The 21,260-nt window shown below is 44.4% G+C and overlaps 1 protein-coding gene across 6 annotated transcripts in view; it reads left to right on the top strand.

Annotated features, from left to right (window-relative positions):
* Nucleotides 1-21,260, top strand: part of EYA3 (EYA transcriptional coactivator and phosphatase 3) — a 373,281-nt gene that overhangs the window by 35,579 nt on the left and 316,442 nt on the right. For all 6 annotated transcript variants that reach the window (XM_073664988.1, XM_073664982.1, XM_073664980.1 and 3 more), the window contains exon 2: nt 11,303-11,367. In XM_073664988.1, coding sequence (XP_073521089.1) covers nt 11,342-11,367 — 26 coding nt within the window. In that variant the 5' untranslated portion in view covers nt 11,303-11,341. The remainder of the gene's footprint in view (nt 1-11,302; nt 11,368-21,260) is intronic.

Genomic DNA, 21,260 nt, shown 5'->3' with positions numbered 1-21,260 from the left:
GATATTTGAAGGGTGCCTTCTCCAAGCTGCCATTTTGAGATCTATCCACAAGTGTTCTATGGGATTCAGGTCTGGACTCATTGCTGGCCACCTTAGAAGTCTACAGTGCTTTCTCTAAAACCGTTTTATAGTGCTTTTGGAAGTGTGTTTTGGGTCATTGTCCAGCTGGAAGACCCATGACCTCTGAGGGAGACCCAGCTTTCTCACACTGGGCCCTACATTATGCTGCAAAATTTGTTGGTAGTCTTCAGACTTCATAATACCGTGCACACGGTCAAGCAGTCCAGAGCCAGAGGCAGCAAAGCAACCCCAAAACATCAGGGAACCTCCGCCATGTTTTACTGTAGGGACCGTGTTCTTTTCTTTGAATGCCTCTTTTTTTCCTGTACACTCTGATGCTTTTTGCCAAAAAGCTCTACTTTTGTCTCATCTGACCAGAGAACATTCTTCCAAAACGTTTTAGGCTTTCTCAGGTAAGTTTTGGCAAACTCCAGGCTGGCTTTTTTGTGTCTCGGGGTAAGAAGTGGGGTCTTCCTGGGTATCCTACCATACAGTCCCTTTTCATTTAGACGCTGACGGATAGTACGGGTTGACACTGTTGTACCCTCGGACTGCAGGACAGCTTGAACTTGTTTGGATGTTAGTCGAGGTTCTTTATCCACCATCTGCACAATCTTGCGTTGAAATCTCTCGTCGATTTTTCTTTTCCGTCCACATCTAGGCAGGTTAGCCACAGTGCCATGGGCTTTAAACTTCTTGATGACACTGCGCACGGAAGACGCAGGAACATTCAGGTCTTTGGAGATGGACTTGTAGCCTTGAGATTGCTCATGCTTCCTCACAATTTGGTTTCTCAAGTCCTCAGACAGTTCTTTGGTCTTCTTTCCTTTCTCCATGCTCAATGTGGTACACACAAGGACACAGGACAGAGGTTGAGTCAACTTTAATCCATGTTAACTGGCTGCAAGTGTGATTTAGTTATTGCCAACACCTGTTAGGTGCCACAGGTAAGTTACAGGTGCTGTTAATTACACGAATTGGAGAAGCATCACATGATTTTTCAAACAGTGCCAATACTTTTGTCCACCCCCTTTTTTAGGTTTGGTGTGGAATTATATCCAATTTGGCTTTAGGACAATTCTTTTTGTGTTTTTTCATTGAAGACAAATTATATGAAGATAGTAAGACCAAAGAATTTGTGATTGCAATCATTTTCAGGAAGAAACGGAGTATTATCTGACAGAATTGCAGGGGTGCCAATACTTTTGGCCACCACTGTATTCACAAAAATACTGGCGCTTCCACCCCTAGGAACACACAATCCAAAAATATATATCAAACAAATGGCACAAAAACAATTCGTATATAATGCAGGTGGGTAAAAGGATATATATCCTAACCAAGTTTGATAAGTCCAAATTGTGAGAAAATATCACAAAGTCCAGTGTACCAATAATCCATTTTCCAATTTGAGGAGGGTGAGAAGCCCATCAGTTGTCAGATTCCTGGTATAAGAATGATGGGCATGAGAAATTGGACCACGGACTACTGCTTAGGCATAGCAGGTGACGTCACAACGTTTGGGTGGATTCTGCCCTGTTGATTGTGGTGAGCTTGTGCTAGAGTTGCCGGCCGGGGCCCTGCTTAGGAACGTCTCACGCCTATCATCTACAGCTTGTGTACACCTATTATTCATACACCAGGAAGCTGATGGGCGAATATCTTCTCTTACTCCTTTACTAGGAAATTGGATTATTGGCACATTGGACGACTTTGGTGCAAGTTGGACTTTTAACAAACTTACATAGAACATACATCCTTACACCTATCTACATTATATATGCAGGGTTTTTGTGCCATTTGTTAGAGCTATATAAGGTGCACTTTAGCGTGGTTTGCAATTTTATATTGATTATTCAATTCTTACACCTACAGATGTTATTTGGGGGAAAAAAGTGCAAATATGATTAAAAAATGGCAAAATGGGGTAGCTATCACCCTACCTTGATACTACCTATATATGCTTAAAGTGAATCTGTCAGCAGGTTTTTGCTACTTCATCTGAGAGCAGCTTCATGTAGGCAGAGAACCTGAATCCAGCAATTTATCAATTAGAACTGTCAGAACCGTTGCATCCAATAAACTAAGATTTAGCAATGCAGCAGAGCTGAGAAACCTAACCCTTCCCACACTAGGCTCTGTGTACATGGCTATAGTCTTGGGGTGAAAGCGCCAGCTCACCTGTACTTGCAGCACATGACAATGTTGGAGCACGGAAATGGTCTTGACCCAGACGTAAACTTGAGTGGATTTTCCAGCTCCAGGTAAACCTTGAATTTATTTAATCAATTTAAAATTACATATCTACTGTGCAGAAGGGAAAGTTTCTTTGACGATTTTGATTCTGTCCTGCGTACTTTATCAAAAGCTCAGCTGGTAAAGACATACCCCAAAAGGCTTTCAGCAGTAATTGCAGCAACAGATGGTCCTTCTAAGTATTGACTCAGGGGGTCTGAATACAAATGCTCGTCACAATTTTCAGATTTATGTTTTTAAAATATTTAGAAAACCATGTATAATTTCCTTTACGCTTCACAAATACTTGCTACTTTGTGTTTGTATGTCACCTAAAATCCCAGCAACATGAAAAAAGAGAAAAATTTCCCGAGTATTAATTCTGTTTCTAAGCAGTGTAGCTCAACCACTCTCAGTTGATTCCATAGCCCCCAACTCTAGATCTCAGCACCTGGATGGTGTTATTCCCAGCTTTAGCCATGATTCCACTGGCCAAAGCCAGTACTCATTTTTTTACTGATCTTGAATTGCTCCTCTGACTTAAAAGGAAACCTGTCAGCAGACTAGATGGAGGGAGTGCCCAGTGTCTTTTGAGGAGGTTTTTACATGAAAAATCTTTTGGCTATACTTTTTTTGTATCGGCCATTTATGTACTTGTTCAAGGATGGACATGATACACTTCTACATTTCTTCTCAAGACTAAATATATTTTTTTCAATCTTTCCTCCTAACTAAGATCCTCCATGCCCCTTATCAGTTTTGCATGTTTTGTATTTTATCTAACTCTCGGGCATCCTTTCTAGAAACTAGTGCCCATAACTGAACTGCATATTCCAGATATGGGCCCAGTAACCGTTTATAAAGTGTTTGTCCCTCTCCTGCGAGTTCATGCCTCTTTAATACATTACCATATCCTGCTGTCCTTAGTAGCCACTGATTTGCAGTACATACTGTTATTTAGTCTATTATCTACAAGTACAACCAGATTATTCCCTAAAAGGGACTCTTCTAGTTTTATTTCCCTTTAGAAAAAATGATACCCACATGTTATTAGTGCCCAAATGGACAACTTTATATTTATCCACATCATACTCGCCATATTCTAAGACCCATAATTTATTCTATTTCTCCATATAGAGAGTTGTACAAAGGTTTATTTTTTTTTTTTAGTGTGACAAGCTGTAGTTTTCACTAGTGCCAGTTTTCGGTACATACAATTTTTTTTATCACATTTAGTTTCATATTTGTGAGGCATCTCCTTGGCAGGAAAAACGCTGCTGAAAAAACGCGCGTTTTTGTACATCAATGAATGCTTTTTGGAGCTAAATAAAGTTATTTGTTGGGACATTGCTTAAACCCTTGGATTACCATCAGAACTGGGGTGAGTATATTGGTTAATTTAAATGCTTAAAGAATGTGTCTGTTGTATTTCAAATAAAGTGTTTGCCCTGTCTGTGTCTCTTTACTTTACTTAGTTTGGTGATGAAAGCATCGTATTAACACCTTGTCATCACCAAACAAAAGAGCTAGGTGTCATTTGCCCAATGTCATTAGCATTTCCATTCATGTAATTTCCGGGGCATCTGTGAGCTGCTATTTTTAGCCTAAAAGGTGCCATTAGGCAAACATGGCCCCTGGCCATTATTAACAGCTCACAGCTGTTTCATTAGCCGCAACGTGCCCACGAACTGCAACAAGCAGCGCTTTGTCGCAGCGTATTTTTGCTGCGTCCAAAACGCGGTGTTCTAATGCCGCACTTTTGTTGTCGGTACATGTGAATCCACCACATATGACACTTCAATCGGTTAAAGTATGCAGCGGAGACTAGCGTGTCCGCTACAGAAATCGACATGCTGCCGGTGAGTTTGGGTACATGGCGACGATCTGGAGCTGCTGCCTGTTTGACGCTGCATGTTTATACAGTGTCTAACTCACAGCGTCCAGATGTTACAGCATAGTGGATGGGATCTCTAGAAATCCCATCTTCACTATGCATGCATCTGAGGCTGCGAATCACCCGTGGACATTGACATGCGGTGCGTCTTTCAGGACTGCAGCATGTCAAATTCTCTTGCCGAGTCTCCGCAACAGAAATTTGACCACTAGAAAGTATTGAATGCGGTAAATCTGCATGTTTCAGTGAACACATGTGGATTTACCTGCGTTCAATAGGATGCAACGTTTTGGACGCAGCAAAAATATGCGTCCCGCTTCATTTTTATAACCAGCAGAAGGAAAGCCGACCGCTGGGGGCTGATATTAGTAGTCAGGGAAGGGGCCATTAGCCAACAATGTTTCCTGGCTGCTATTATCAGCCCACAGCTGTTTGTTTAGCCTTTACTGGCTAGATTACAGGGGGACCCCAGAAAAAAATTGACGTGGGGTCCCCTTATAAAATCTAACCATAAAAGGCTAAACAGACAGCTGCGGGCTGATATTAACAGCTCGGAAAGCGGCCATGGATACTAGCCCCCTCTGCGGCTAATAATATTGTCACCCCTCAGCAGTCCAAAAAATGGCGCATCCATAAGATGCGCCAAATCTGGCGCTTAGTCTCCGCTCTTCCCACTGCCCTGTAGCAGTGGCGATTGGGGTAATGGGGTTGGGGTTCACGTCAGCCTTGTATTGGCAGCTGACGTGAAGCCCAGGGTAGTAATGAAGGGCGTCTATAAGACTCCTCCATTACTAACCGCGTAGTAAAGTTTACAATACTTTTATTCTGGCTGTGTTTTTTATTGAAAAAGCATTTTAATAAAATAAAAAAACACGCTTTTTAATTTTTTTTTTTTATTTTGCGCTCATTCCCCGAAGCCCTCGTCTCCTGAAAAAAACATTAAAATAAAAAACAACCATATCCCTCACCTGTCCGCCGTCACGATGTAGTCCATTGTATTGTCCCTCGGCGATCCGGGTCACTTCTACAGCAATCACTGATGTCACTGCTGTAGAAGACGGCAATGTATACTGATAGGAGTGTAAAATCACTCCTGTCAGTATACATTGCTGCTGCAGGAGTAATGATCAGCCCCGGTGAGCTCACTTGACCGCAGATCCTGGCAGCGCAGTACACTGCAGGGACCGAGTGCTCTGACAGGTGAGAATAATTTTTTTAATTTTTTTTTTTTTTACTGCTAGTGGTTCCCGACTCGGCTGATGAGAATACTGCTCCCCTCAGCCCCGCACACTCTCGCTGTTATCAGCGGGAGCGGTGGTCAGATGAGTGGAGTAGTACTCCTTTGCCGACCCGGGTACAACCTGCAGCGCGTTTCCGCAGCATTTCACTGCCGATTGGCTTCAATTGAAGCGCAGCAAATCCGTGGGTATAAAAAATATTATACCAGTGGATTTGCTGCAGTTAAATTAAAGTCAGTGGGCGCGGAAATGCACGCACAATTGACATTCTGCATTTTTTTTCCCGCAATGGTAGTCCTGAAATGTGCACCGCACATCAGGATTACCATTGCAATAGCTGGCGTTTTCGAAACAAAAAAAAATGCCGTGAAAACGTATCAAAAACGCTACGTGTGCACATAGCCTCAAGAAGTTTATTAACTCTTCACGTGCTTCACAGGAACTGAAGCAACGTTGAAGGAAAAAATGAACATTTAACTTTTTTCACACAAATTTTACTTCAGGCCCCAGATTTTTAATTTTCTCAAGAGTAACAAGAGAAAATGGGCCACAAAATTTGTTGTGCAAGTTCTCTGGAGTACGCAGATACCCCATATGTGGGGAAAAAACACTGTTTAGGCACAGGGCTTGGAAGGGAAGGAGCGCCATTTGACTTTTTGAATGTAAAATTTGCTTGAAAAATTACTGGACGCCATGTCTCGTTTGGGGAGATCCTTATGTGCCTTAACAGTGGAAACCCCCCACAAGTGACACCATTTTGGAAACTTATCTAGATTGTGTGGTGAGCACCTTGAACCCCCAGGTGCTTCACAGAAGTTCATAACATTGAGCCATAAAAATAACATCTTCACATTTTTCCCACAAACTTGTTTTTCAGTCCCCATTTTTGCATTTTCATAAGGATAACAGGAGAAATTGCACCTTACAATTTGTTGTGCAATTTCTCCAGAGTAAGCCGATATCTCCACATGTGGGGAAAAACTACTGTTTGGGCACACGGCAGGGTTCAGAAGGGAAGGAGCACTGTGTGACTTTTTGAACGCAAAATTGGCTGGAATTGAGAGCGGACGCTATATTGCTTTGAGAGTCCCTGAAACTGGAAACCCCCCACAAGTAACCCCATTTTGGAAACTGCACCCCTCAAGAACTTTCTCAAGGGTTATAGTGAACATTTTGAACCCAGAGGTACGACACAGAATTTGATCACATTGTCATCATATTGAATAAGTTGTCATTAGTGTTGCGCGTGAGTTCTCGCTACTTGAGTTTGCGTCGGGTACTCTTAATATGCACCATGTATCGCAGGTGCTCGAGTGACATGCTCGAGTCCCCGCCTGCATGTTTCACGGTTGTTAGACACCCAAAAAAATATGCGGGGATTGCTTGTGTATGGCAGGCAATCCCCGCTTGTTTTTTTCTTTGCTGTATAACAGTCTCGAACATGAGGGGCGAGGACTCGAGCTTCTCACTTGAGCACCCTCTATATTCAGTGCATACCCAACCACCCGATGCGAACTTGAGTATCGAGCACGTGCGCTCAACACTAGTCGCCATATCGTTGTCATTTTTTTTTTCTTAACTTTTGAAAAAAATCTCAACCCCCCCAACACAACCCTAACCATAACACTAGCACAACCTTAAGGCTGCGTGCCCACGATGTGTTTTTTACCTTTTTCCCGCAGCGGCAATTCCTCCGCAGAAACGCTTAAAAAAAACTCTTGGTAGAAGGTCTGCCATGTTCTCCAATGATAATCCGCAGGTGCTGTGCACATGCTGTGGAAATTTCCGCTGCGGATTATCATTGCAGAAAAATCCGCAGCACTACCATTAATTTTGCGGAATTGCTTCATTTGAGCCGCCATTGACTTGCATTGTACCACATAACATCCGCATGACTACACGTGCACATGCAAATATTATGCGGTTCAATGTGCTGATGGTACCCAGGTCTGGAGAAGAGCAGACTCTCCTTCTGTCCCGGGTACCATAGTACCTGTAGTTTAAAAAAGAATTTAAATAAAAAATAAACATATACTCATCTTCTGATGGCCACCGGTCTCCTTCTCCGGTGTCTTCGGCAGCTCGCGGTGGTAAAAGGACCTTCCATGACGTCATTTAGTCATGTGACTGGTCACGCGACCACTGACTTCGGCTTTCGCGTGACCTGTCACATGACTAAATGACGTCATGGAAGGTCCTTCTACACCACCGCGAGCCACAGGAGACCGGGGGCCATGGGAAGGTAAGCATGTGCATTTTTTATTTTCACCCCTTTTTTTTTTTTTTCACTATTGATGCTGCATTTGCAGCATCATAACTTGGTCACACTATATAAATCCATGCCGGTTGATGCTAAAATCGCTTGGAAAAGCGCTTGACAACCCGCATGCGACATCGCATGTTAAAAATGCTTCACAAACGCTTTTACCTGGCAGAAAAAAACACATGTACAATCCGCTTGTACAATCCACATGCTTTTTTTCTGCCAGGGAGATGCAGAAACGCTCAGGAAAAGTCCGGAGCATTTCTGCATTGTGGGCACATAGCCTATCCCTAGCCACAAAGAATGGAAAAAATGTTTTTTGTTTTTTTTTATTTTATAATTTTTACCTAACCTAAGGGGGGGGACAAAGTGGGGTTTGTTTTTATTATTTATTTTTTTATTTTGATCACTGTGAATAGGGTTTATCACAGTGATCAAAAGGAACCAATAGGGAAAATTCCCTTTTTTTTGCCGGGCACCAGCCAGCAGATTTCGGCATGCGCCTGCCATTTTTTTTCTGCAGCAAGATGCCAGAGGGCTGGGGGACGATCCGGGGGAGATCAGGGGACGGCGGAGGTACCGGGAGGGCTTGAGGGGTTTTATTTCCCTCTCCTCTGACATGTATATCATGACATGTATATCGTGGGCACACTTTTTTTTTTTTTTTTTTTTTTGTGGTCGCTGTTATTTGATGAATAATGGCAATCATGTGACAGGAGACCGTAAAAAACGTCCCTGATCATTCTCCAGGGTCTCGGCTACCAGTGGTAGAATTTCCAACTCTGGAGGGCGCTACATCCTTATTCCTCAGCGATTCATTTTCACATCGCAGAGGAATAAGTACCCTTAACTGCTGCTGCGAAAATACGTTGCAGTGGTCGTTAAGGGGTTAAGTAAAATGTTCTAGCCCAAACTGCCATCTCAGGTGACCAAGACAAGATGGTAAAATCACAAAAATAGATGTTTCACATACTGTTGTGCTTGCTTTTTTCGCTAAAAAAAGCAAGAAAACCTGATAGTGTGAACATAGCTATGTCACACTTAAGAGTCCCTCACTAGGGACGAAACGTTTCCACCTTTGACATAATGGGTCAATAAAAGCACATTGAATTGGAATCCTTGGAGTGCTGCCTCTATTTTTATTGAACTTTATTACAAGGTTTGGTATTGTCTGTGAGACTTTGCATCCGCCTGTATCTTTTTGCTACATTGCTAGTGCTGCACCTTTATTTTGCCATTTATATGTTCACACTAGGCGTTTTTTCACTATCCATTACTTTCAATGGGTGAAAAATGCTGATTAAAGCTGAAAGTGACATGCTCTTGTGCAAAAAAAAACATGCAAAATACTGATGACACAAAAGCAATGTGTACATGAGGCTCATCCCTATCCTGGTATGCGTGGCCCCCCCCTCATCCCTTCTTCCTGGTATGCGTGGCCCCCCCCTCATCCCTCTTCCTGGTATGCGTGCCCCCCCCCCCCTCATCCCTCTTCCTGGTATGCGTGGCCCCCCCTCATCCCTCTTCCTGGTATGCGTGGCCCCCCCCTCATCCCTCTTCCTGGTATGCGTGGCCCGCCCCCCCCTATCCCTCTTCCTGGTATGCGTGGCCCCCCCCTATCACTCTTCCTGGTATGCGTGGCCCCCCCCCTATCCCTCTTCCTGGTATGCGTGGCCCCCCCCTATCACTCTTCCTGGTATGCGTGGCCCCCCCCCCCTCATCCCTCTTCCTGGTATGCGTGCCCCCCCCTCGTCCCTCTTCCTGGTATGCGTGGCCCCCCCCCCTCATCCCTCTTCCTGGTATGCGTGGCCCCCCCCCTCATCCTGGTATGTATGGAATCCCTGATCTCATCACGCTGCACACAAAAAAAATAAACCTTTCTACTCGCCTTCCTTCTGTTCCCTCTGCTCCAGCGCTGCTCCCTGCTCTGCTGCCAGCACTGATCTCACTATTTTCCAGTTCACGATATGGTAAAAGCAATGGTGTCGTTGAAAAGTAAAACTTGTCCCGCAGAAAACAATTCCTTACATGGCCATATTGATGGGAAAATAAATTCTGGCTCTAGGAAAAAGGGTAGAAAATAAAAACAGCGGTAAAATGGAGAAACCCAGGGTCTTTAAGGCTGTGTGCCCACTATGCGTCTTTAAAGCGTTTATGCTGCGGAATTTACGCAGTGTAAACGCTTGGGAATCCGTCCCCCATTGTCGCCAATGACAAGCCGCAATGTCAATGCCCATGCTGCGGATTTTTCCGCAGCGTTTATGCTGCGCTCAAAAATCCGCAGCATGTCCATTAATTTTGTGGAACGCAGCGTAATTGCCGCCATTGACTCGCATTGAAACGCATATTATCCGTGTCAGTACATTTGTACACACGGATTATAATCGTTTCTATGTGCGGATGGTACCCGAGTTTGGAGAAGAGGAGACTCTCCTCCGGACCCAGGTACCATAGAATCTGTAAAAAAAAAAAGAATAAAATAAATATTATACTTATCTTATGATGGTCCCCGCTGCGTTTTAACATTCTTAGTCACACTATATAAATCCATGCCGTTTGGAAAGCGCTTGACAACTCGCATGCGGAAATGCAAGTGAAGAACGCTTCACATCTGCTTGTCCCCGGCAGGAAAAGCGCACGTACAATCCGCACGTACAATCCGCACGTACAATCCGCACGTACAATCCGCACGTACAATCCGCACGTACAATCCGCACGCTTTTTTTCTGCCAGGGAGATGCAGAAACGTCAAGAAATATCCGGAGCATTTCTGCATCATGGGCACATAGCCTTATAAGAGGGCTTTAAGTTTTTTTTTTTTAAACCCTTAGGCTATGTGCCCACGATGCAGAAATGCTCCGGATTTTTTCCTGCGCGTTTCTGCATCTCCCTGGCAGAAAAAACGCATGCGGCTTGTGCATGCGGATTGTACATGCGTTTTTCCTGCCAGGGACATGCGGATGTGAAGCGTTCTTCACGTGCATTTCCGCATGTTGTTGACAAGCGCTTTCCAAGCTATTTTAGCATCACTTGGAAAGTGCCTGACAACTAGGTCAACTATATAAATCCATGCAAACAGCATGGATTTATATAGTGTGACTGTAAGAATGTTAAAACGCAGCGGGGGCCATCAGAAGGTAAGTATAATATTTTTTTTTTTTTTTTTTTTTACAGTTTTCTATGGTACCCGGGTCCGGAGGAGAGTCTCTTCTAATCCACACCCGGGTACTGTCCGCACATAGAAACGCATATTATCCGTGTGTACAAATGTACTGTCACGGATAATATGCATTTCAATGCAAGTCAATGGCGGCGATTACGCTGCGTGTTCACAAAATTAATGGACATGTTGCGGATTTTTGAGCGCAGCAGAAACGCTGCAGAAAAATCTGCAGCATGGGCATTGACATTGCGGCTTGTCATTGGGGACCATGGGGGACGGATTACCAAGGTTTTCCGAAACGTTTACGCTGCGTAAATTCCGCCGCATAAACACTTGAAAAACGCATAGTGGGCACACAGCCTTAAGGTACCCTCTCTGTTAAAAATCACAGATGCTGCAGAAAGCTTTTAAAAAATGTATATGACATTGTTTGTTCTATGTTTTTATAGAGTACTTTATTGACCTAAATCAGACTGCAGTCATGGAAAATGGACAAGAAATGTCAGAACATGCGGTAAGAATGATGCATGCTTTAACTGCTAAGAACGTATGTAATAGAAAATTGTATGTAGGTATACAGTTGAATCAGTAATAAGAATTGTAGATCAGCTCACCAATATACTTGTTCTGGTGCTCAGCACTTCTTCCTGATCCCCATGTGGCAAGATGTTAAATAGAAGAAAAATAGTTGCAACTGCCATGAAAATTTTAAAAATCTGATCTTTATTGCCAAAAAGGCTATAATTAGCACGGCACAGGGACTGTGGTAGCTAGTACATGATAACCAAAAAAAAAAACTGAGACCACAGAGAAAAGGCAACCCGTTTGAACTGCAGCTGCAGTCTTTGTCCCAGCTGAACTCTCCGTCCACATAATCCAGTTGTATATATAAAACAATAGACTAATCATGACATGACATTAAATCACATGATGCAAGTGAAAAAGGTCCCGAATTTGCATATTCACTGCAATATACAAGCATATACCGTATTTTTCTGATTACAAGACAAACTTTTTGCCCCCTCAAATTTGGGGGGAAAATAGAGGTACGTCTTATAATGCAAACTTACTGGCATTGGTGGAGCGGGGTCTTAGGATCGCTGCTGCCGGAAGTTTCTGCAGCAGTCAGAAGATGGCTTGCGGTGCCCCAGCTTGCGGTCCAGTAGGTGTCCTGTGGTGCAGGGACTCCGCCGACATTTTTGTAAAAGCCGGTGCCTCTTACCTTCCATACTGTTCCATGCGGCGGACTCCGGTATAATGGCTGCCGGAGGCTATGTATTCTCAGATTGAGATCTTGCCCCCGATATCTCATCTCCAAAGATCTCAATTGCGCATGCGCCGACTACGGCCGCCATTTTCCCGAAGACCGCTGCATGGAACAGTATGGAAGGTGCTGGGCTACTACTTTTACAAAATGTCAGTGGAGCCCAGCAACACCGGACACTTACTGGACCACAAGCCAGGGGACCGCAGCCATCCTCAGACTCCTGCCTTAGCCGGAAGGCGGAAGCTTCCGGCTGCAGCGTTCTCCCGACTCCTGCCTTGACCATGCCACCTGGGACTCCGCTCCACCAACACCTCAGCACCCCTGGTAAGCTGATTATAACACACATCGGTTTATAAAAAAACCTTTTTTTTCCTATTCTCCCCAAAATTTGGGGTGCGTCTTATAATCCGCAAAATACCGGAATCACAAACATATATAAAAAACATGTAAAATTTAAGTCCATGTCTGTCAGAGAAATATTGTCAGAGATGTATTGAAAAGATTTTCTTCCCCTGAAGCCCCCCTCATCCCCTCCCTTCCACCACTTGTCCATACAAGAGCTGTCTCCATGAAAATTTCAGCACAAAGCCCCAATTAGCGCACACATGAGTAAGACCTCGTACACAAACAAATGCCAGCCAAGAAGTGTTACAACCTAATTAAAAAGCGAGCATCTTTCACCCTGGCAGACGCAGGGAGTTATTAGTTGCAAGATTGCAATAATTTGCGTGTAACTGTTGAATCTGCTTCAAAAGAAAATCTATAGCCATGCCGACTCCGATACGAAATATGGAGTAACTAAAGCTCCATACATCCGGTAATGATGGGACCCATATTTTTAGGAGCAGGGTCAGCTAGGGAACAATATGGATATTTTCTGTTGCTGAAAAACCTTAAGCGTAGCTGTAGCGCAAAAACACCAGAAAAGCAGACTACAACTATGTGATATGTGGTCTCTAAATGAAGGTAAAATCATAATAGAAAATATGGATCACTTTTGGGCTTCTGGGATCAACGAGCCATAAGTTATCCCAAAAAACAGGTATTTAATATAAATATGAAGGGTGGAATCCAGACCCTGTGATGTCAGCACAGGGGCTCTGTGGTCAGATCTTCCCCTTTGGGATAAAAGAGACAAGGGAAGATTGATCGATACTCATTGCAGGGAGCATGTGTATCATAAGCAAGGGGTCACGTTCCGCCGAACGATAATAAGGATAGCTCTCGTCCGGCTATTTTGAATCGTCGCAGCAATCTTTATAGAGTAAGTTTCTCCATTAATCCATATTATTTTGTGTAACTGCTATGTATTGTAATGTCTCTTTTGTAAAATCCTTGTGTATATTTTAACCAAACACTGCCTCCCTTTTGGATTAAATATAAAATTTAATAGTTTCTTTTGTCCTGTAATTGTTCGCTCCCCCGAAGCCATATACGCTACCAGAATGCAGGTGTCCGCCCAGCTGTATTATATTTCATATGTGGATGCTAGTGGCAGCGAATAAATATTAATAATTGGGCTATCATGAAGCTGACAGTGACCATACAGGACGTGTACACATATTCCATGCGTTGGAATCCGGAGGTGTCGTCGCTGAGTAATCCCTGACAATATCTAAAAAATTAATTCTTAATGACATCACTGACAAAAGAAAAAGCATTAATAGAACATGATTTCATTTGGTCTTTTGAGACTGTCGGGATGTTTGGTTCCCAGCTTATATAGCCAATAAGCTTCACAGGTGAGAAGACGTCTGCGCACATTTCCCTTCCATGAAAAGGTATTTTTTTTTACTTTTTTAATACCAAAAGTCTGAAAAGAAACCACATTGCGTTGGTGACAATTCATAACATGTTTAGCTGCCACAAACACATTACGGTAAGTATTTTTAGTATTAGCAATATCATGTAGAGGCTCCGAAATGCATACTTTCGTTTTGCAGTAAGTGCATCATACATATCGTATTTTGCGGATAAGAAGCATCGGTTTATAAGACGCACCCCAAATTTTGGGGAGAAAAATGGGAAAAAAATGTTTTTTAATTAACTGGTGCATATTATAATCCGCTTACCTGGGGGGCGGCGTTGGTAGAGTGGAGTCCCAGGGTTGCTGCTTGCTGATGCCAGAGATGCTGTGGGGGTGCCTGAGATGCTGCTGGTGGATGCTATGCGGTGGACTCCGGGAAAATGGCAGTCTTAGGCGGCGCATGCTCAGATTGAGATCTCGGCGCAGAGATCTCAATCGGAGCATGCGCCGCCTAAGACTGCCATTTTCCTGGAGTCCACCGCAATAACAGTATGGAAGGTGCGGGGTTCCAGGTGCCACAAGATGTCGGCAGAGCCCTCGCACCACCGGACACCTCAAGCGCAGAACTTGGCAGACAGCATGGGGCCTGCAGCCACCTCCGAATACCCCTTCCTGACTCCGCAGCATCTCTGACACTCTGTCCGCATTTCCGGGACCCGCTCCACCGCAGCCGGTAAGGTGATTTCGCTTTCTAAGACGCACCCCTATTTTCTCCCGGAATCTGGGGGGGAAAAGTGCATCTTATAAAGCGAAAAATACGGTACATTTTAGAGCAACTAGTACAGCACGCTGCATATACCAAATTTTGTGAGTTAGAATTAATGAATTAGTTGATACAAAATTTGACTGTATTGTCAATATTAAAAAAAATTGTTTGGTAGTCTCTGTATACATGCAAATTTTACACGGTCTCCCACCGCATTTATAGAAACACTGGCATTTAAGCCAATTGTTCTGGGGCATAGTAAAAAGGAACAAAGTTGGGGATATCATGTTCCCCCACCGAAGGTGCTCTTCTGGCTCCGAAATTGCATCAATTATCAAGATTTTTTTTTTCAAAATTGGATCCTCACTCAAAATGTATAAAAATGTATTAAATATATTCTTGATATTATGGAATTGTGGGTTGTATTGTAAACTCAGAAAGGGTTTATTCCTATAGGATTTGTTCTTGCTTTTATTCCCGCAAATGTCGTCCCTGAGCAAATCCCTACGCTCTGTGATTAACAATGGCATAGGCACGATCCAGCATCCAGTTTGAGTACCCTCTTTCCCTCAGTCTATTTCTGGACTGATCCTGATGACTACAATTTCTTTTTAACCTAGTGAACTCCTCCACAGGAATCTATCTAATTTTTCATAAACTGTACAATATCTTCAGAAATAAATTTGAAATGTACCAAAGTTATATCCTCAGGATTTTTCTTAAGTGGTCCAAAGTAATACAACAATAAAACATTATTTTTCAACTTCCATGTTGCAATTTCTAAGAAGAAACAGAATAAACAAAATGTGCAGCAATAAAGGTACCCCTAATTAATACTTGGTTGCACACCCTTTGACATTTCTGACAGCCTCCAAATGTTTCTTGTAGCCATCTAAAAGCTTCTTGCACTAGTCAGCTGGAATTTTCTCCCACTCTTCCTTTGAAGTTTGTTCAAGCTCTTGAATATTTGCAGGGTTTTCTCCCAATGGCAGATTTCAGCTCACCCCAAAGATTTTCAATGGGATTGAGGTCAGGACTCATTGCTGGCCATTTTAAAACAGTCCATTTTTTTCTTTTACCATTCCTGTGTACATTTGGATGTATACTTTGGGTCATTGTCTTGCTGGAGAACCCATGATCTTCGACTCTAATCAAATATTCTTACACAGGGTAGGACATTTCGCTCTAAAAACTCTTTATAATTCTCTGATTTCATGATTACTGTGATACAGTCAAGGCCTCTAGTACCAGATGCAGCAAAACAATCACACAGCATTATGGATCCTCCACCATGCTTAATTGTTGGTAAGGTGTTCTTTTCCTTATAAGCTTCATTGCACCATCTGCAAACAAACTGTTGCTTTGCATAGCTGAAAAGCTCTATTTTTGTTTCATCTGTCCACAGAACATTTTCCCAGAAGGATTGTGGTTTGTCAAGGTACTGTTTGGCAAAGATCAGTCTTTCCTTTTTATGTCTTTTCCTCAGCAATGCTTTCTTCCTTGGCCCTCGCCAATAAAGAGCTGTATGGTTTAGTGTGCGGCGTATAGTATTTTTTGAAACCATGACCCTAGACTGTTCCAGGTTGGCCTTCAGGTCTTTGGATGTTTGACGTGGTGTTTTTTTCCATCATTAGCACCAACTTTCGAAGACTTCTCTTTTAAATTTTCTTGACGGTTCCATGCTTGGCAAACTTAACATTGTGCACTGTTGAAACTGGGATACAAAGGTCTTTAGATATGGCCTTATACCCTTTGGAAGTCTTGTGATTGCTAATAGCAGTTCAGATATCTTCAGACAGCTCCTTTGTCTTAACCATTATGACAAAGGAACAGGGCAGGCTCGGCGTCAGCACCCGGGCAAGTGCCAGGGCCCTGAGCAGGCGGTGACGGGGGGGCCCACTCACCGTCGGGCACCCCTGCACGCTATGGGACCTGTGAGCGGAGGAGTGCAGTGCCAGCGCCACCCAGGGCTTTGCTCAGGTCCCCAGCTGCCCACAATACTTAGCTCTTCCCGTGCCTCCGCAGCAGGTCCTGCATCTTCCAAGGCTGCTGCACTGTTGTCTCAGGTCAGGTCTCTCCTGAGCAGTCACAGCGCAGAGCGGGAAGACTCCGACGATGCTGAGGAGTCCGGAGCAGCGGCAGCAGGTGAGAAGTAAGGTGAGTATTTTATATTTTTTTCTTTATATGTATGGAAGCATTGGGCATTATATGGGTGAGGAGGGGGAGGTGACATCCTTCATGGGGCATTACATGGGGGGGAGGTGACATCCTGCACGGGGCATTATATGGGGGGGAGGTGACATCCTGCACGGGGCATTATATGGGGAAGGGGGAGGTGACATCCTGCATGGAGCATTATATGGGGACCAGTATTATGTATGTAGCATTATATGGGGACCAGTATTCTATATGGAGCATTATATGGGGCCCATTATACTGTATGGAGGACTATGTGGTGCCCATTATACTGTACGGAAGACTATGTTACGTCATTATTCTGTATGGAGCAATATATGGGGCCCATAATACTGTATGGAGGACTATACTGTCTGGGCCGGCACTGTGCGCTGCGAGGATTCGCCGTATGTTTATATAAAATTAATGTTTCTCTGCGGTATTTATCATGAATCGTGGTATGTGTTAACCCCTTTACCCCCCCCCAAGGTGGTTTGCACGTTAATGACCAGGCCAGTTTTTACAATTCTGACCACTGTCACTTTGAGGTAATTACTCTGGAATGCTTCAACTGATCCCCCTATTTCTGAGATGCTTTTTTCGTGACATATTGTACTTCATGATTGTGGTAAAATTTCCTCTATCACTTGCGCTAATTTGTGAAAAAAACGGAAATTTTGCGAAAATTTAGCTATATTCAAAGTTTGAATTCTGTCCTCATGCAAAACAATTGAAGCAGAAACCATCCAAAACCTGACAAATTCAATGGACAAGAGAGTTCAGAAGCTCCTTTTGAACAAGGGGTCCTATGTGCAAATGTAACATCACCTAGAATAAAGTTTTGAGTTGAAAACTGTTTGATTTCAGTTTGTAACAACCTGCTAATGCTTATAATTTCAAAAATGACCATTTTTTTGTTCTTTATTAAAATGAAAAGGTTGAAAACTCTGCTGTGCATAATAATTTGGAACATGCATTTTGAGTGCAGTTTGAGTTTTTTATTTTTTTTAAAATATACTGTTATCATAGGCAGTTTGTACAAAAACCTTTCAATTGTACTCTAATAGTTATTTGACTGGAAAATTACAATGACTGCAATTCATATAGGTAATTTGGGAAAATCTGAGAAAATATTATTTGCATAATAATTTAGAACACAGTGTATATGTATGTGTGTTACAGATCCAGGTGGTGGAACTTCTGTGCTGTGATACAAGGAAGGACCAGAGGGGCATAACTAAGTGCCTACCTGGACCGACCCTGGCCACACAGCGGCTTAGTCGACTCCGTGAACCAGGTGCCACTCTGGGACCGACCTTGTGAGAGCAGGCGACTCCCACGGGACTGATGGCTGAAGCTGACAGGCACAGCAGATGAGCACGGCCGGTAGACAGGCAGGCGGGCACTGGGACCTGAGGACTGAGAAGAGTGTTGGCACACAAACAACAATCTTGCACAGGCACCTCCATTTTGGAGGAGGTGCCTTATATAGGGGAAGTCCTCCGGCTGTTGGCCGGGGACTCTTTAGGACAGCGCGCGCGGCCCCTTTAAGAGGGAGGGAGTGCGTGCGCCCTAAGCACAGTGCCCGGGGAACTGTGCGTGCACCTCGGGCAGACGCAGGAGGGGAGCCGGAGGATGCCGGACTGGGACCGCGGCGGTGAGGGGGATCGGCGTCTCTGCCTCCTGCCGGGCTACAATATACCTAGATTATGTGGACGGAGAGTTCAGCTGGGACAAAGACTGCAGTTGAAACACGTTTTCTTCTCTCTCTGGTCTCTGTGAGTTTGTTTTTTTTTGGTTAATATGTGCTAGCTTACCTCAGCCCCTGTGCTGTGATAATTTTAGCCTTTTTTGCAATTAAGATCCTATTTTTAAAATTTTCATGGAAGCTGGAACTATTTTTCTTCTGTTGATAAATTTTATAGGTTCAACTGTATGCCTAATAATTATATGGGTAAACACACACATTGACACACTACAACAGACTTTTATTTGTATTTTATTACATTGTTTATTTACATTTTAACACTGTTTATAGTCTTGTAAGTGTTTTGAAATGTCTCTCCTCAACGCTGTCACATTCCTATATCTACTATTGGGTCTTCCTGTATTACTGTTGTATATATTTTCAAAAGTCAGATTCTGTTATGAACTGAGCCATTTCTTAATGTTAATGACTTTGACCTCCTGAATTCTAATCTGACAATGGAAATTTTTAGTTGGCTCGTTTCTAAGATATCAAAGGATTTTTTTATCATTGACCATGACAGCACCATGAGAGAGGGGATCCGCCCACCAAGGACAGGAAACCTACAGGCTTGAAGAGGCGGCACCTCTCTCTCGCCACAGTTTGGTTTCCTGTCCTTGATGGAGGGAACCTCTGACAGGCTTTACCTGTGAAGATGTCCGGAATACCGAAGAGCGGGCTGTCAAGCGGCGCCCCTGTCTGGTGTCAGCATCTCCAGCATAACCTATGGTAACAGCTGTGGAGCTGCACCCCTGTCTGGGGTCTGCTGCTCCAGCATCTCACCGGCAGCGGGGGCTGCACCCCCGTCTGGGGTAGCAGCCTTATCATCATCATCTTTCTGGGGAGCGCCACCCCTGCCTGGGGTGAGCTTCCCCAGCTTTGCACTGCCGCCGTATGGTTCCCTGGCATCGGGTGGATAAGAGGGAGCTGCACCCCTATCTGGGGTGGGCAGCCCCAGCATAGCTTTGGCGCCAGGCGGGAGCGGCGTCCCCGTCGAAGGTTGCGGCTTCAGCGCCGCATGATACGGCGGGGCCGCACGCTTCTGGTATCGGAGTAGCCGGGGACGGGGTTGATGACACCGCTGTGCGCCTTCGTGATGACGTGACTGGACCAGGAAGTTCCGGCCATGTGTGCTCAGACGCTGAGGGAGCTGCAATAACCCCTGAGGGCAGGCGAACTTGTCATTAGGAAGAATGTGTTTAAAAAAAAAAGTGTGGAGCAGGTGCTGCTATTTAAGCATCTAGGCACCATTGCTACAAGCTTCCCAGCTACTTTTTTCTTTGTAATGTATTCAGAAAGTTAGCAGCATCAGCAGCAACTTCAGCAGCCGCCATCTTCACCATCTAAGGGGATGCTTGGGAAGCTCCAGGAGTCACGACGCCCTCGAGTTACCAGTAACACCCTGACCTCAGGAAGGTGAGGATCTGCGACCAGGTCCGGCCATGTGGCTTCTGCAGGATGGACGAATCTGCAGCCTCCAGGGATGATCCCCTGGCTGAGGAAGGTCCTTCCTCCAAACCCAGACAGCTCAAAGGGATGGTACCAGTAAGTGATCTTCGAGAAAGTTCACGTAGCAATGGAGTGTCCCTTCTTCTTGTCTATTCTTAATAGGGGAAGAAGTGTACTTCCAAATCCAAGCACAAAGAATGTGCATTGTGTAACCCCTTTTTGACGGACCCCAAAGGCTGTGCCAGCCCTGTATTAACCTAACTTTGGCGGACAAAACGCCTAGTTTCTCCTCAGGGTTAAAATCCTTAGTAAAATCAGAGATCGGCAAAGTCCTTTCTGAAAAAAAAAAATATAAGAGAAGGATACAGATTGACATCTCCCCAGCCCCTGATGACTCCCTATCTTCGGCCCATGAGGTGGGACAATTCGTCGTCTTCATCCTCCTCATCCTCAGACAGTGGTACAGGTCAACATAGTTTCTCACTAAATGAAATCGACAGTCTGGTTGACCCCTTTACAGCCTGTGACACATTAGTATGCACAGGCTGTAATTCCCCGGTTCAGTGAGGGCTCCGGCGGTGAGCCCGCACTGAACCGAGCACATGTCAGCTGATTATTACAGCTGACATGTGCCCGCAACAGCCACGGGTGGAATCGCGATCCACCCGCGGCTGTTAACATGTTAAATGCCGCTGTCAATCTCCGAGGAAGCGCATCCCAAGCCCCGCCCATCGGCGACCCCGTCACGTGATCGCGGGTCACCGATGGGTGGGCATGACAACCCCGGGTCTGCAGCAGACGCCTGCAGTTGTCATGAGCTGGTCACTATGAGCGCCACCTAGTGGTCGGCGCTCATAGCACAGGACCATTTCTGCTGCATACAGGGGATCTGCTGATCCCCTGTATGTAGCAGGGGCGATCGGACAGTTGCTGCTTCTAGTCTCCTATGGAGACTATAGAAGCATGCAAAAAGTGAAAAAAAAGTTTTTTTAAAAATATAAAAAAAATTAAAAAATATAAAAGTTTAAATCACGCCACAATAACAAATATGTCCATGTAGGGTTTTTTTTTATCGCCGCATTCAGCATCGCCCGATCTATCAATATTAAAAAAAATTAATCCGATCGGTAAACGGCGTAACGAGTAACAAATTCTAAGCGCCAGAATTACGTTTTTCTCCTTCCCCATGACGGCACCACGGAAAGAGGGGATCCGCCCTTCAAGGACAGGAAGCCTACAGATAAAAGGGCGGTGCC

The sequence above is a fragment of the Phyllobates terribilis genome, unplaced genomic scaffold (genome assembly GCF_046119375.1).
Source record: "Phyllobates terribilis strain yellow unplaced genomic scaffold, ASM4611937v1 Scaffold_181__1_contigs__length_3860067, whole genome shotgun sequence".
NCBI classification, from domain to species: Eukaryota; Metazoa; Chordata; class Amphibia; order Anura; family Dendrobatidae; genus Phyllobates; species Phyllobates terribilis.
The sequence above is the reverse complement of the archived record's forward strand: the minus strand, read 5'-3'. Positions and strand labels throughout refer to the sequence as shown.